Below are 12,178 nucleotides of genomic sequence, written 5' to 3'. Positions count from 1 at the left end.
AGCTATTTCAGGAGTTCAAATTCTACATCTTGCCGGAGATAAAAAGGGATAAGAAAATGTTGAATTGATTTCTTTAATTCACAATGAACCACATGATACCTACATTTCAAGATGTTGTCAGTCCTTCTCTTCTCATCTCATCTTATTTCTTATTTTGCAGGTGACCAGGTTCTGAGTGCCACTGTGTATTTTGACAACATACCCTATGAAGATGCTGTACAAATCTTGGAGCATGCGCAGGCTTACAAAGTCAAACTCTGCTTAAAACGCAAACCAGAGATCACAGAGACCGAAGGAGCCATCGATTCCGACGCCATTCCTGTAACTACCCTTCTTGCATTGACAGAAAGTGGTATTTAATGGGGCAATAATCATAGTAATCATTTGCATTTCTGTCGATAGGAAGATGAAGTTTATCCACCGGAAATGCGGGAACCCGGAAAAAAGCGGAGAGGAGACGCCCGTATTTCATGGCCTAAGTTCCCCACACTCGGCAGAGGCAAAAAGTCGCGCTTCACAAGGTCACACAGTTCATCCGAGGCAGATGAGCAGAGAAAACTTGAGCTGAGTCCGACCACAAGTGACACCGAATCTCCAATAAAATCTCAGGATGCTCTCAAGGGTAAGAAGAAGCATAAGATAAAACTCCCAGGGATGAAGAGAGGGCGTATCAGCTCTTCTGAAGACACAGACGCCCAAAATATTCAAACAGAGGAGATGATTTCACCCGAGTGTCTTGAAAGCCCATTAAAAGAAACACATAATATAGAAGATGAGCTGAAAAAAGTTGACAAAAGTGAAACCGAAACACATAAGGTAGAACTGGTTTGCTTAGATAGCACATTAAAAACAACAGATATCACTGCAGTTTTGATGGAGCAAGAGACTCCTTCTACCACTGCGTCCCCCGATGGCAAGAAAAAAAAGAAAGAGCGCTCCGAATTAAAGCTAAAGCTTCTAGGTAGAGACAAAAAACACAAAGCAAAGTCCTCACCGAAAAGGTTAAAAACACTCGGAGCAAGCTTGGACAAAACAGATGAAAATGAGAAATCAGATGCAGTTGCCAGCAGTGAGACCAAAAACGTAACAACAGATGCTGACATCCCAAAAATGAGCTCCAGTAAATCAAGCCAGATGGAGTTGCGTCTACCAAAAGTTGAAATAGACATATCCGATGTTGGGATTATATGCAAATCTACACATGACAAGAAAGGAAAAGGCACAGAAGAAAAACAATCGAAGACAGGATTTAAACTACCTAAAGTAGGTCTAGGTGATGTTCCCACTGAAGAAATCATAAAAATAGATGCTAGTGTTGACGAACTCAAAATCAAGGAGAACGATTTTTCGTATGACAGGCTTCTAAAGGGAACAGAACTTCCAAAACGTGAAGATATTGAAATTCCGGGTATGGAAGATTTTTCCAAGATAACAAAAGATTATAAAAAACCAAGAGCCCCTGTGGCCACCATTCCTGAAGCCGGACTTCAAGCAGAAACTGTTCAGCTGTCCATAGATGTGAACAGTGTGAAAGAAGCTGTTTCCAAATTGCCTGGGTACAAGTTGCCAAAGGTGGACATGTCAGGAGTGCTTATTCCAGAGGAAATCACTGTGATAGATGCCAATGCCCAAAGAATATCAGTCAAAACTCCAACTAAAGGTAAACATGACTCAAAGTCTGCTTTCACAGAAATATCAAAAACAACTTTCAAACTACCAAATGTCACCGCTGATGTACGTGGAGGTGAAATTATATCAGAGACTAAAGTAGGTGTTAAGAAACTTGAATTGGATGATGTACCAATATCAACAAGAGCAATAATTTCTCACACAATAGAAGTTGAAAAAGTACAAAAAGAAAGTATCACATTCTCATCTGAATCTGTAGAAACTCCAAAGGAGCTGGACATAAAGATTAAAAAACCTAAAGTAACCCTTCCTGACTTTAGTATTTCAAAACCAGACATCAAGATCCCGGATTTTAAAATGGATTTGACAAAGTCATCTGAGAAAAAAGATATGAAGGTACAAGGAGAAAGGACAATATTCCTACAAGAAGACAAAAATGTTGGAATGCCAAATGTTGGAATCTCTATGCCCAGAGTGAAAGGGGGTAAGGTTGATGTAACAGTTCCAGAGGTGGAGGTTGACGAGCCAAAATTAGAAATGAAATTACAACAAACTGCAAGTGACAAAGATGCAACATTTGGGATAAAATTAAAACATCCTGAAATAAGTTTGTCAAAAAAAGACATTGACGTTTCACTTCCAGTGGTGAAAGTTGGAGGAGTGGAGCCAAAAATAACAGAGCCCACAAGTGAAATGGAAGCAGAAGCTGGAAAGTTCAAACTTCCCAAACTTGATCTCAAAATGCCCCAAATAAAAGGCCCAGAGTTGGATGTGAGTATTTCAAAAAATGATATAGATGTCACTCTGCCAGATGTTAAAGCAAAGGTGGTTCTCCCAGACGCTCCTGCAGCTGATGTCACTTTTGGAGACATGAAGAGTTCAATCCCTGAGCAAAAACTTGATGGGAAAAAAGCAGAATTTGATGTAAAAGTGCCATCCGTTGAAGGTGATATTGAAGGCAAAGGCGGTAAGTTTAAAATGCCAAAGCTTGGTGTTAAACTACCAAAAGTAAAAGGGCCTGAATTTGATATAAATGTATCAAAGAAAGACGGAGAAGGGACGCTACCAAAGGGTAAAATAGAGGTGGAATTACCAGATACACCTGACTTTTCAAGCCCAGAGAAAAAGTTGAAAACTGAATTTGATGGGCAAGGAGGAAAGTTTAAAATGCCAAAGCTAGGAATCACCATGCCAAAAATCAAAGGACCTGAAATTGATTTGAATCTCTCAAAGAAGGATGTTGAGGGCACTGTCCCTGACGTCAAAGCTGACATCAAAGTGCCTGATCTTAAAGCTAAAGAACCATCTGCTGGAGTCGATGTATATACACCGGAAATTGGTGATGTAAAACTAAAAGCTGATGTTGAAATGGATGCAAAAGGAGGCAAGTTTAAAATGCCAAAATTTGGAATATCCATGCCAAAAGTAAAAGGACCGGAAATTGACTTACACCTATCAAAGAAGGACAAAGATGTGAAGCCAATAGACCTTAAAGCAGAGATGAAGGCGCCTGAAGTTGACATCACAGTTGGAAAAGTTGATATTCCAGAAGCAAAATTAAAAATTGCAAAGCCAAGTGTTGAAATAAAACCCTTTGAAGCAAAGCTGGATATTAAAACACCTGACGTGAAATCACTGGAGGCAGATGCGCAACTTGAAGGACAAAGCGGGAAGTTCAAAATCCCAAGGTTTACTGTGGCAATCCCAAATGTGAAAGGACCTGATGTTGACTCAAGTTCACATAAGAAAGATATAGACATTGCATTACCAGAGGCCAAAATAGAAGTTGAACTACCAAAGGCTCCAAAAGTTGAAGTTGAGGTCAAGTCACCAGAATACGATGCTGATCTTCATGGACAAAGTGGCAAGTTCAAGATGCCCAAGTTTGGAATTAAATTGCCAAAAGGACCTGAAATCGATATCAGCCTTCCAAAGAAAGAAGTAAAGTCACCAGAAATAAAAGCAGACATCAAGCTTCCTGAGGTCCCAAAGGTGGATGTCTGTTTTGGAGAGTTAGATGTTAAAGTCCCAGAGGCAAAATTTGAAGTTGAGAAACCTGATGCCCCTGATCTTGATGTAAAACCACCATCTGGTAAAATAAAAATCAAAGCCCCAGACATAGATGTGTCTGATTCCCCATCAAAATTTAAAATGCCAAGTTTGGGGTTTTCAGTGGCAAAAAAGGATGTGCATGTGAAGATACCAGAGGCCAAGGCTGAGGTAACACTTCCTGAAGTGGAATCCAAGGAAATCTCTGGAAGGATTGATGTTAAAGAACCAGAGGTTGAAGTAAGTGCAAGAGGTTCTCCCTTAAAATTCAAAATGCCCACATTTAAATTACCAAAATTCGGAGGTTCCATTGAGGAAAAGGATTCAGAAATTAAAATTGAGGGCGAAGATGTGACAGTAACAGTCCCACAGACAAATGTTGATCTACCTGATGTCAAAGCTGAGATACATCTACCAGAGACTGAGGTCAAAGCTCCATCGGGTGAAGTGGTAATAGACCAACCATCAGGTTTAGAGATAGATGCAAAGTTTAAAAGGCCAAGATTTTCACTCCCCAGGTTTTCCTTCTCCAAACAAAGTGTGCCGGCTCCAGAGGTTGATGTCACTGCTCCGGAAGTGAATATTCCCCACACAGAAGGCGAAGTGAAAGCAGATATAGAAGCTCCAGATTTTGAAACTCCAGCTGATGGCCAAGGCAGTAAATTTAAATTACCAAAGTTTGGAATCACAATGCCTAAGATATCAGCACCTGAAATTGATCTGAGCCTATCAAAGAAAGATGTGGAGGTGACTTTACCAGAAGCTAAAGTTGAAGGCCAACTCCCCGATGTTGATGTTAAAGCACCATCAATTGAAGCTCCTGAAATAAAAGTAGAAATTAAGACAAAGGAGGGATCACCATCAAAACTGAAGATGCCCACCTTTAAATTACCTAGAATTGGAATTTCTATACCAGAAGCTGAAATAAAGGTTGATGGGGGTGAAGTAACAGTTCCACAGGTAGATGTTGATCTTCCTGATGTCAAAGCAGAAGTTAACCTACCAGAGGTTGAAATCAAAGCTCCATCAGGTGAATTAGAAATTGAACAACCATCAGGTTTGGAGTTTGATGCAAAATTCAAAAAGCCAAGATTTTCACTCCCAAGGTTTTCCTTCTCCAAACAAAGTGTGTCGGCTCCAGAGGTTGATATCAGTGCCCCTGAAGTGAATATTCCTCATACAGAAGGGAAAGTGGAAGTGAAAGGAAAGATAGACGTAAAAGCTCCAGAGGTTGAAGCTGAAATTGATGGACAAGGAAATAAATTTAAACTACCAAAGTTTGGAATCACAATGCCAAAGATATCAGCACCTGATATTGATCTGAGCTTATCAAAGAAAGATGTGGAGGTGACTTTACCAGAGGTGAAAGTTGAAGGCAAACTTCCTGATGTTGAAGTTAAAGGACCTTTGATTGAAGCAGAAATGAAAGCTCCAGAGATAAAAGTAGAATCTAAGACAAAAGAGGGCTCACCATCAAAACTAAAGATGCCCACTTTTAAATTCCCAAAATTTGGAGCTTCAATACCAGAAGCTGAAATAAAGGTTGATGGGGCTGAAGTAACAGTTCCACAAGGGAAAGTGGAAGTGAAAGGAGAAATTGATGTAAAAGCTCCAGAGGTTGAAGCTGAAATTGATGGACAAGGAAGTAAATTTAAACTGCCAAAGTTTGGAATCGCAATGCCAAAGATATCAGCACCGGATATTGATCTCAGCTTATCAAAGAAAGAAGCTGAAATAAAGGTTGATGGGGCTGAAGTAACAGTTCCACAGGTCAATGTTGATCTTCCTGATATCAAAGCAGACATTAACCTACCAGAGGTTGAAATGAAAGCTCCATCAGGTGAAGTTGTAATAGAGCAACCATCAGGTTTGGAGATGGATGCTAAATTCAAAAGGCCAAGATTTTCACTCCCCAGGTTTTCCTTCTCTAAACAAAGTGTGCCGGCTCCAGAGGTTGATATCAGTGCCCCAGAAGTGACTATTCCCCAGACAGAAGGGAAAGTTGAAGTGAAAGGAGAGATGGATATAAAACCTCCAGAGTTTGAAGCTCAAATTGATGGACAAGAAAGTAAATTTAAACTACCAAAGTTTGGAATCACAATGCCAAAGATATCAGCACCTGAACTTGATCTGAGCTTATCAAAGAAAGATGTGGAAGTGACTTTACAAGAGGCTAAAGCTGAAGGCCAACTCCCCAATGTTGAAGTTAAAGCACCTTCAATTGAAGCAGAAATTAAAGCTCCTGAGATAAAAGTGGAAACTAAGACAAAAGAGGGATCACCATCAAAACTGAAGATGCCCACCTTTAAATTACCTAAATTTGGAGCGTCGATACCAGAAGCTGAAATAAAGGTTGATGGGGCTGAAGTTACAGTTCCACAGGTCGATGTTCCTGATGTCAAAGCAGAAGTTCATCTACCAGAGGTTGAAATCAAAGCTCCGTCAGGTGAATTAGAAATTGAAAAACCATCAGGGCTGGAGCTTGACGCTAAATTTAAAAAGCCAAGATTTTCACTACCCAGGTTTTCCTTCTCTAAACAAAGTGTGCCGGCTCCAGAGGTTGATATCAGTGCCCCAGAAGTGAATATTCCTCAGACAAAAGGGAAAGTGGAAGTGAAAGGAGAGATAGATGTCAAATCTCCAGAATTCGAAGCTCAACTAGATGGACAAGAAAGTAAATTTAAACTACCAAAGTTTGGGATCACAATGCCAAAGATATCAGCACCTGACATTGATCTCAGCTTATCAAAGAAAGATGTGGAAGTCACTTTACCAGAGGCAAAAGTCGAAGGCAAACTTCCTGAGGTTGAAGTTAAATCACCTTCATTTGAAGCAGAAATTAAAGCTCCTGAGATAAAGGTAGAAACTAAGACAAAAGAGGGATCACCATCAAAACTAAAGATGCCCACCTTTAAATTACCTAAATTTGGAATTTCTATACCAGAAGCTGAAATAAAGGTTGATGGGGGTGAAGTAACAGTTCCACAGGTAGATGTTGATCTCCCTGATATCAAAGCAGAAGTTAACCTTCCAGAGGTTGAAATCAAAGCTCCATCAGCTGAATTGGAAATTGAAAAACCCTCAGGTTTGGAGATGGATGCTAAATTCAAAAAGCCAAGATTTTCACTCCCCAGATTTTCCTTCTCTAAACAAAGTGTGCCGGCTCCAGAGGTTGATATCAGTGCCCCTGAAGTAAATATTCCCCAGACAGAAGGGAAAGTGGAAGTGAAAGGAGAGATAGATGTAAAAGCTCCACAGATTGAAGCTGAAATCGATGGACAAGGAAGTAAATTTAAACTGCCAAAGTTTGGAATCACAATGCCAAAGATATCAGCACCTGACATTGATCTGAGCTTATCAAAGAAAGATGTGGAAGTGACTTTACCAGAGGCTAAAGCAGAAGGCCAACTCCCCGATGTTGAAGTTAAAGCACCTTCAATTGAAGCAAAAATTAAAGCTCCTGAGATAAAAGTTGAAACAAAGACAAAAGAGGGATCACCATCAAAACTGAAGATGCCCACCTTTAAATTGCCTAAATTTGGAGCTTCTATACCAGAAGCTGAAATAAAGGTTGATGGGGCTGAAGTAACAGTTCCACAGGTCGATGTTGATCTTCCTGATATCAAAGCAGAAGTTAACCTACCAGAGGTTGAAATGACAGCTCCATCAGGTGAATTAGAAATAGAACAACCATCAGGTTTGGAGATGGATGCTAAATTTAAAAAGCCAAGATTTTCACTACCCAGATTTTCCTTCTCTAAACAAAGTGTGTCGGCTCCAGAGGTTGATATCAGTGCCCCAGAAGTGACTATTCCCCAGACAGAAGGGAAAGTGGAAGTGAAAGGAGAGATGGATATAAAACCTCCAGAGTTTGAAGCTCAAATTGATGGACAAGAAAGTAAATTTAAACTACCAAAGTTTGGAATCACAATGCCAAAGATATCAGCACCTGAACTTGATCTAAGCTTAACAAAGAAAGATGTGGAAGTGACTTTACCAGAGGCTAAAGCTGAAGGCCAACTCCCCAATGTTGAAGTTAAAGCACCTTCAATTGAAGCAGAAATGAAAGCTCCTGAGATAAAAGTTGAAACTAAGACAAAAGAGGGATCACCATCAAAACTGAAGATGCCCACCTTTAAATTACCTAAATTTGGAGCGTCAATACCAGAAGCTGAAATAAAGGTTGATGGGGCTGAAGTTACAGTTCCACAGGTCAATGTTGATCTTCCTGATGTCAAAGCAGAAGTTCATCTACCAGAGGTTGGAATGAAAGCTCCATCAGGTGAATTAGAAATTGAAAAACCCTCAGGTTTGGAGTTTGATGCTAAATTCAAAAAGCCAAGATTTTCACTACCCAGATTTTCCTTCTCTAAACAAAGTGTGCCGGCTCCTGAGGTTGATATCAGTGCCCCAGAAGTGAATATTCCTCATACCGAAGGGAAAGTGGAAGTGAAAGGAGAGATAGATGTAAAAGCTCCACAGATTGAAGCTGAAATCGATGGACAAGGAAGTAAATTTAAACTGCCAAAGTTTGGAATCACAATGCCAAAGATATCAGCACCTGACATTGATCTGAGCTTATCAAAGAAAGATGTGGAAGTGACTTTACCAGAGGCTAAAGTTGAAGGCAAACTTCCTGATGTTGAAGTTAAAGCACCTTCAATTGAAGCAGAAATTAAAGCTCCTGAAGTAAAAGTGGAAACTAAGACAAAAGAGGGATCACCATCAAAACTGAAGATGCCCACCTTTAAATTACCTAAATTTGGAGCTTCTATACCAGAAGCTGAAATAAAGGTTGATGGGGCTGAAGTAACAGTTCCACAGGTCGATGTTGATCTCCCTGATATCAAAGCAGAAGTTAATCTACCAGAGGTTGAAATCAAAGCTCCATCAGGTGAATTAGAAATAGAACAACCATCAGGTTTGGAGATGGATGCTAAATTTAAAAAGCCAAGATTTTCACTACCCAGGTTTTCCTTTTCCAAACAAAGTGTGCCGGCTCCAGAGGTTGATATCAGTGCCCCTGAAGTAAATATTCCCCAGACAGAAGGGAAAGTGGAAGTGAAAGGAGAGATAGATGTAAAAGCTCCACAGATTGAAGCTGAAATCGATGGACAAGGAAGTAAATTTAAACTGCCAAAGTTTGGAATCGCAATGCCAAAGATATCAGCACCTGACATTGATCTGAGCTTATCAAAGAAAGATGTGGAAGTGACTTTACCGGAGGCCAAAGTTGAAGGCAAACTTCCTGATGTTAAAGTTAAAGCACCTTCAATTGAAGCAGAAATTCAAGCTCCTGAGGTAAAAGTAGAATCCAAGTCAAAAGAGGGATCACCATCAAAACTAAAGATGCCCACCTTTAAATTCCCAAAATTTGGAGCTTCAATACCAGAAGCTGAAATAAAGGTTGATGGGGGTGAAGTAACAGTTCCACAGGTCGATGTTGATCTCCCTGATATCAAAGCAGAAGTTAATCTACCAGAGGTTGAAATCAAAGCTCCATCAGGTGAAGTTGTAATAGAGCAACCATCAGGTTTAGAGATGGATGCTAAATTTAAGAAGCCAAGGTTTTCCCTACCCAGATTTTCCTTTTCCAAACAAAGTGTGCCAGCTCCTGAGGTTGATATAGATGCTCCAGAAGATAATATTGAGATAAAAGGTGAGATAGATGTAAAATCTCCAGGGCTTGATGCTAACATTGATGGACAAGAGAGTAAATTTAAACTCCCAAAGTTTGGAATCACAATGCCTAAGATATCAACACCTGAAACTGACCTGAGCTTATCAAAGAAAAAGGTTGAGGCAACTTTATCAGATGGTGTGGACATTAAAGCCGACATCCCTGAAGAAGTACTGATTGTTCAAGTCGATAGCTCAACAGTTGATATCAAAGTGTCTGAGCCTGAAGGAAAAAGAGGCAAGTTTAAATTTCCAAGTCTGGGCTTCTCAACGCCTGGTACAGATGTAACTCAGAAGGATGTGGAACTCCCAGATGTTGAAATAAGAAACATTCAAGCTAAAGTTGATGTCAAAACAACTGATATGGTAGAAAGCAATCTGGATGAATCACCATCCAAATTTAAGATGCCATCATTCAAACTTCCCAAATTTGGAGCTACAGCAGAAATTGACGGAGCAATCCCTGAAGTGGATGTAAATATTTCAAAAGATGGACAATATGAAAAGTCAGAGGTCAAACTGTCTCCTGACAAAAAATCTTTAGCTAGTGCTGTGGAAGGGCAACACACTTCTGAGATTGACATCAAATTAAAGAAACCTAGGTTTTCTTTGCCCAAAATTTCATTTGGAAAAACCAGTGTAGACACAGAAGCTGAAGTCAGTCGCCCTGAAGTGGACGCATCTCTTCCAGCCCTAACAATGGAAATCAAACAAACAGAGAGAGAACAAAAAAATGAAGATGAACTAGATACTCAAGAGAGTAAGTTTAAAATGCCCAAATTTGGAATTTCTATGCCCAAAGTAAAAGGGCCAGAGATCGACTTGAGTTTGTCGAAGAAAGATGCTAACATTAATTCCCCAGAAGCTAAAATTGGCACCACACTTCCAGAGGCAGAGGAAAGTGAAGTTTCTTTGGAGGCTATCCAAAAAGAATCTTCATGGTCATTCCCACGGTTTTCGTTTTCAAAACCAGCCGTAAATGTGACTGTTGATTCAGAAGTGGAAGTTAAAAATGACTTGAAAGAAGAGGCCAGTCCAAAGCATGAAGTTAAGAAGCATGTTAATGAAGAAGATTCACCAGCTGCTGAGCCAGAGATGAAAGCAAGGTTTTCATTACCAAGATTCTCTTTTTCAAAAGCATCTGCTAAAGAACCAACAATACCAGAAAACACTATTGCTGTTGAAGTGTCACTTTCAGAGGGAGAAGTGAAAATTAGAGAATCAAAAGTTGCACAACCAGACCTAAAGGGAGACGCTAAACTTTCGAGAGATGAAACCAAGGACTTGACTGTGGAGGCGAACACTCCAGATAATGATACCAAGTCCAAAGACATTGGGGGATCACCCTCAAAATTTAAAATGCCTACTTTCAAAATGCCAAAAATAGGAATTACAACTACAGTGAATGAAGAATCAAGTACCACAAGTAAGGAAACAGAGGAGAAACTACACATCACAAAAGAAGGTGAAGCATTGGTCATTACAGCAGGGAGTCCAACAAAGGCTCTGAAAACAGAACCTTCCATCAAAGGGCCAAGTGTGGAAATCAAAACTGATGCGCCCAAAGCATCAACACCTGACCTTGAATCTCCACAGGGTGAGACTCTAGGCTCTCCAAGTAAATTCAAGTTACCATCATTTAAAATGCCAAGGCTAAGTTTTTCAAAACCTAAAGCAGAAGATGAATACAACGCTGATTCGAAAATTGAAGATAATCTAATGGAAAGTGATTTGAAAGAAAGTAAATCACCGAAGAAAGCATTACCATCATTTGGTGATATCCTAAAAAATATTGATGTTGAATTTGATATTCCAAGTCCAGAAGAAGATATGGGATCACCCAGAGACGATTCGGCAGCCCAAAAGCAACAAGAACCATTAAAGGAAACAAATCAAGAAGCTACCAAGAGCCCTGAGAGAACAGGGTGGTTCAAATTTCCCACATTTGGACAATCGTCACCAACAGACGCGGCTAAAGGTCAAGTTAAGGAAGATAAAATGGCCAGCAAGAGTCCTGTGGATTTAACAGGAAATGAGGAATTGAGCCCTACATGTTCAATCCAGTCATCTGAAGCCTTTGCTGACATTAGCTCAACAATGACAAGTGAAAGTGTTGGTTTCTCATTGTTTTCTCCCACTAAAGTAACAGTCAAATACTCTGATCCAGACTCTGCTGCATTGATTGAGGAGATGCACTCAAAACTAGTTATGTCGACAACAAAAACAGAGGTGATTTCAGTTGAGCCCAACCTACCTGAGAAGGTCACAATTTTGTCATCTGGGCTTTCTTCATCATCAGAAGATACGGTTAGATTGGAATCTGAAAAAATCCACGTCATCACATCAAATATACAAGTCACTCCAGAGTCACAGCAAGCAAAAATGTTGACCTCTTTTCACCTACAATCGGCAGAAGGTGTTTCAGGTCTCGAATCATGGACACTAACAGACTCCCGTAGCAGCAAGGGCACATTCATGGAAAGCCGTGTTGTCAGGGAATCATCGAGTGAGAGCAAAGAAGTTGTCATAACAAAGCAAATTACTCGTGTAGTGACAACTACAGAGCCAATCTCAGATGAGACGGCGACTTCGATAAAACAGTTAAAAGACTCTGTTCACACAGAGAAAATGAGGTTCTTTGATGGAGCTGAGAAGTAAAATCTCTATGCTTAAAGCAAGAAATCACTGTGTTAAAAATGTCACTTTTTTGTCATACTAAGTCAAATTTTTATTTCTAAAAGTTGTGTGAAGCCCCCTGGACTTTTTATTTTATTAAATAATGTGTTTCCTTATATGTCATTATTCTTTTGCAAATTATATT

At 39.9% G+C, this 12,178-nt stretch overlaps 1 protein-coding gene across 1 annotated transcript in view; it reads left to right on the top strand.

The window, feature by feature from the left end:
* LOC306976302 (uncharacterized protein) overlaps positions 1-11,239 on the top strand; it is a gene marked incomplete at its 3' end in the record, with an annotated part of 28,439 nt that extends 17,200 nt beyond the window's left edge. The window contains exons 6-9 of the mRNA XM_079574222.1: positions 161-321; positions 403-5,220; positions 5,419-10,954; positions 11,175-11,239. Of these exons, the coding sequence (XP_079430348.1) occupies positions 161-321; positions 403-5,220; positions 5,419-10,954; positions 11,175-11,239 (10,580 nt within the window). The remainder of the gene's footprint in view (positions 1-160; positions 322-402; positions 5,221-5,418; positions 10,955-11,174) is intronic.
* Between the last annotated feature and the right edge of the window lie 939 nt (positions 11,240-12,178).

The sequence above is a fragment of the Gobius niger genome (assembly GCF_951799975.1).
Source record: "Gobius niger genome assembly, chromosome: 16".
NCBI lineage: Eukaryota > Metazoa > Chordata > Actinopteri > Gobiiformes > Gobiidae > Gobius > Gobius niger.
Note: the sequence above shows the minus strand (reverse complement) of the source record. Positions and strands in the feature narration are given on the sequence as shown.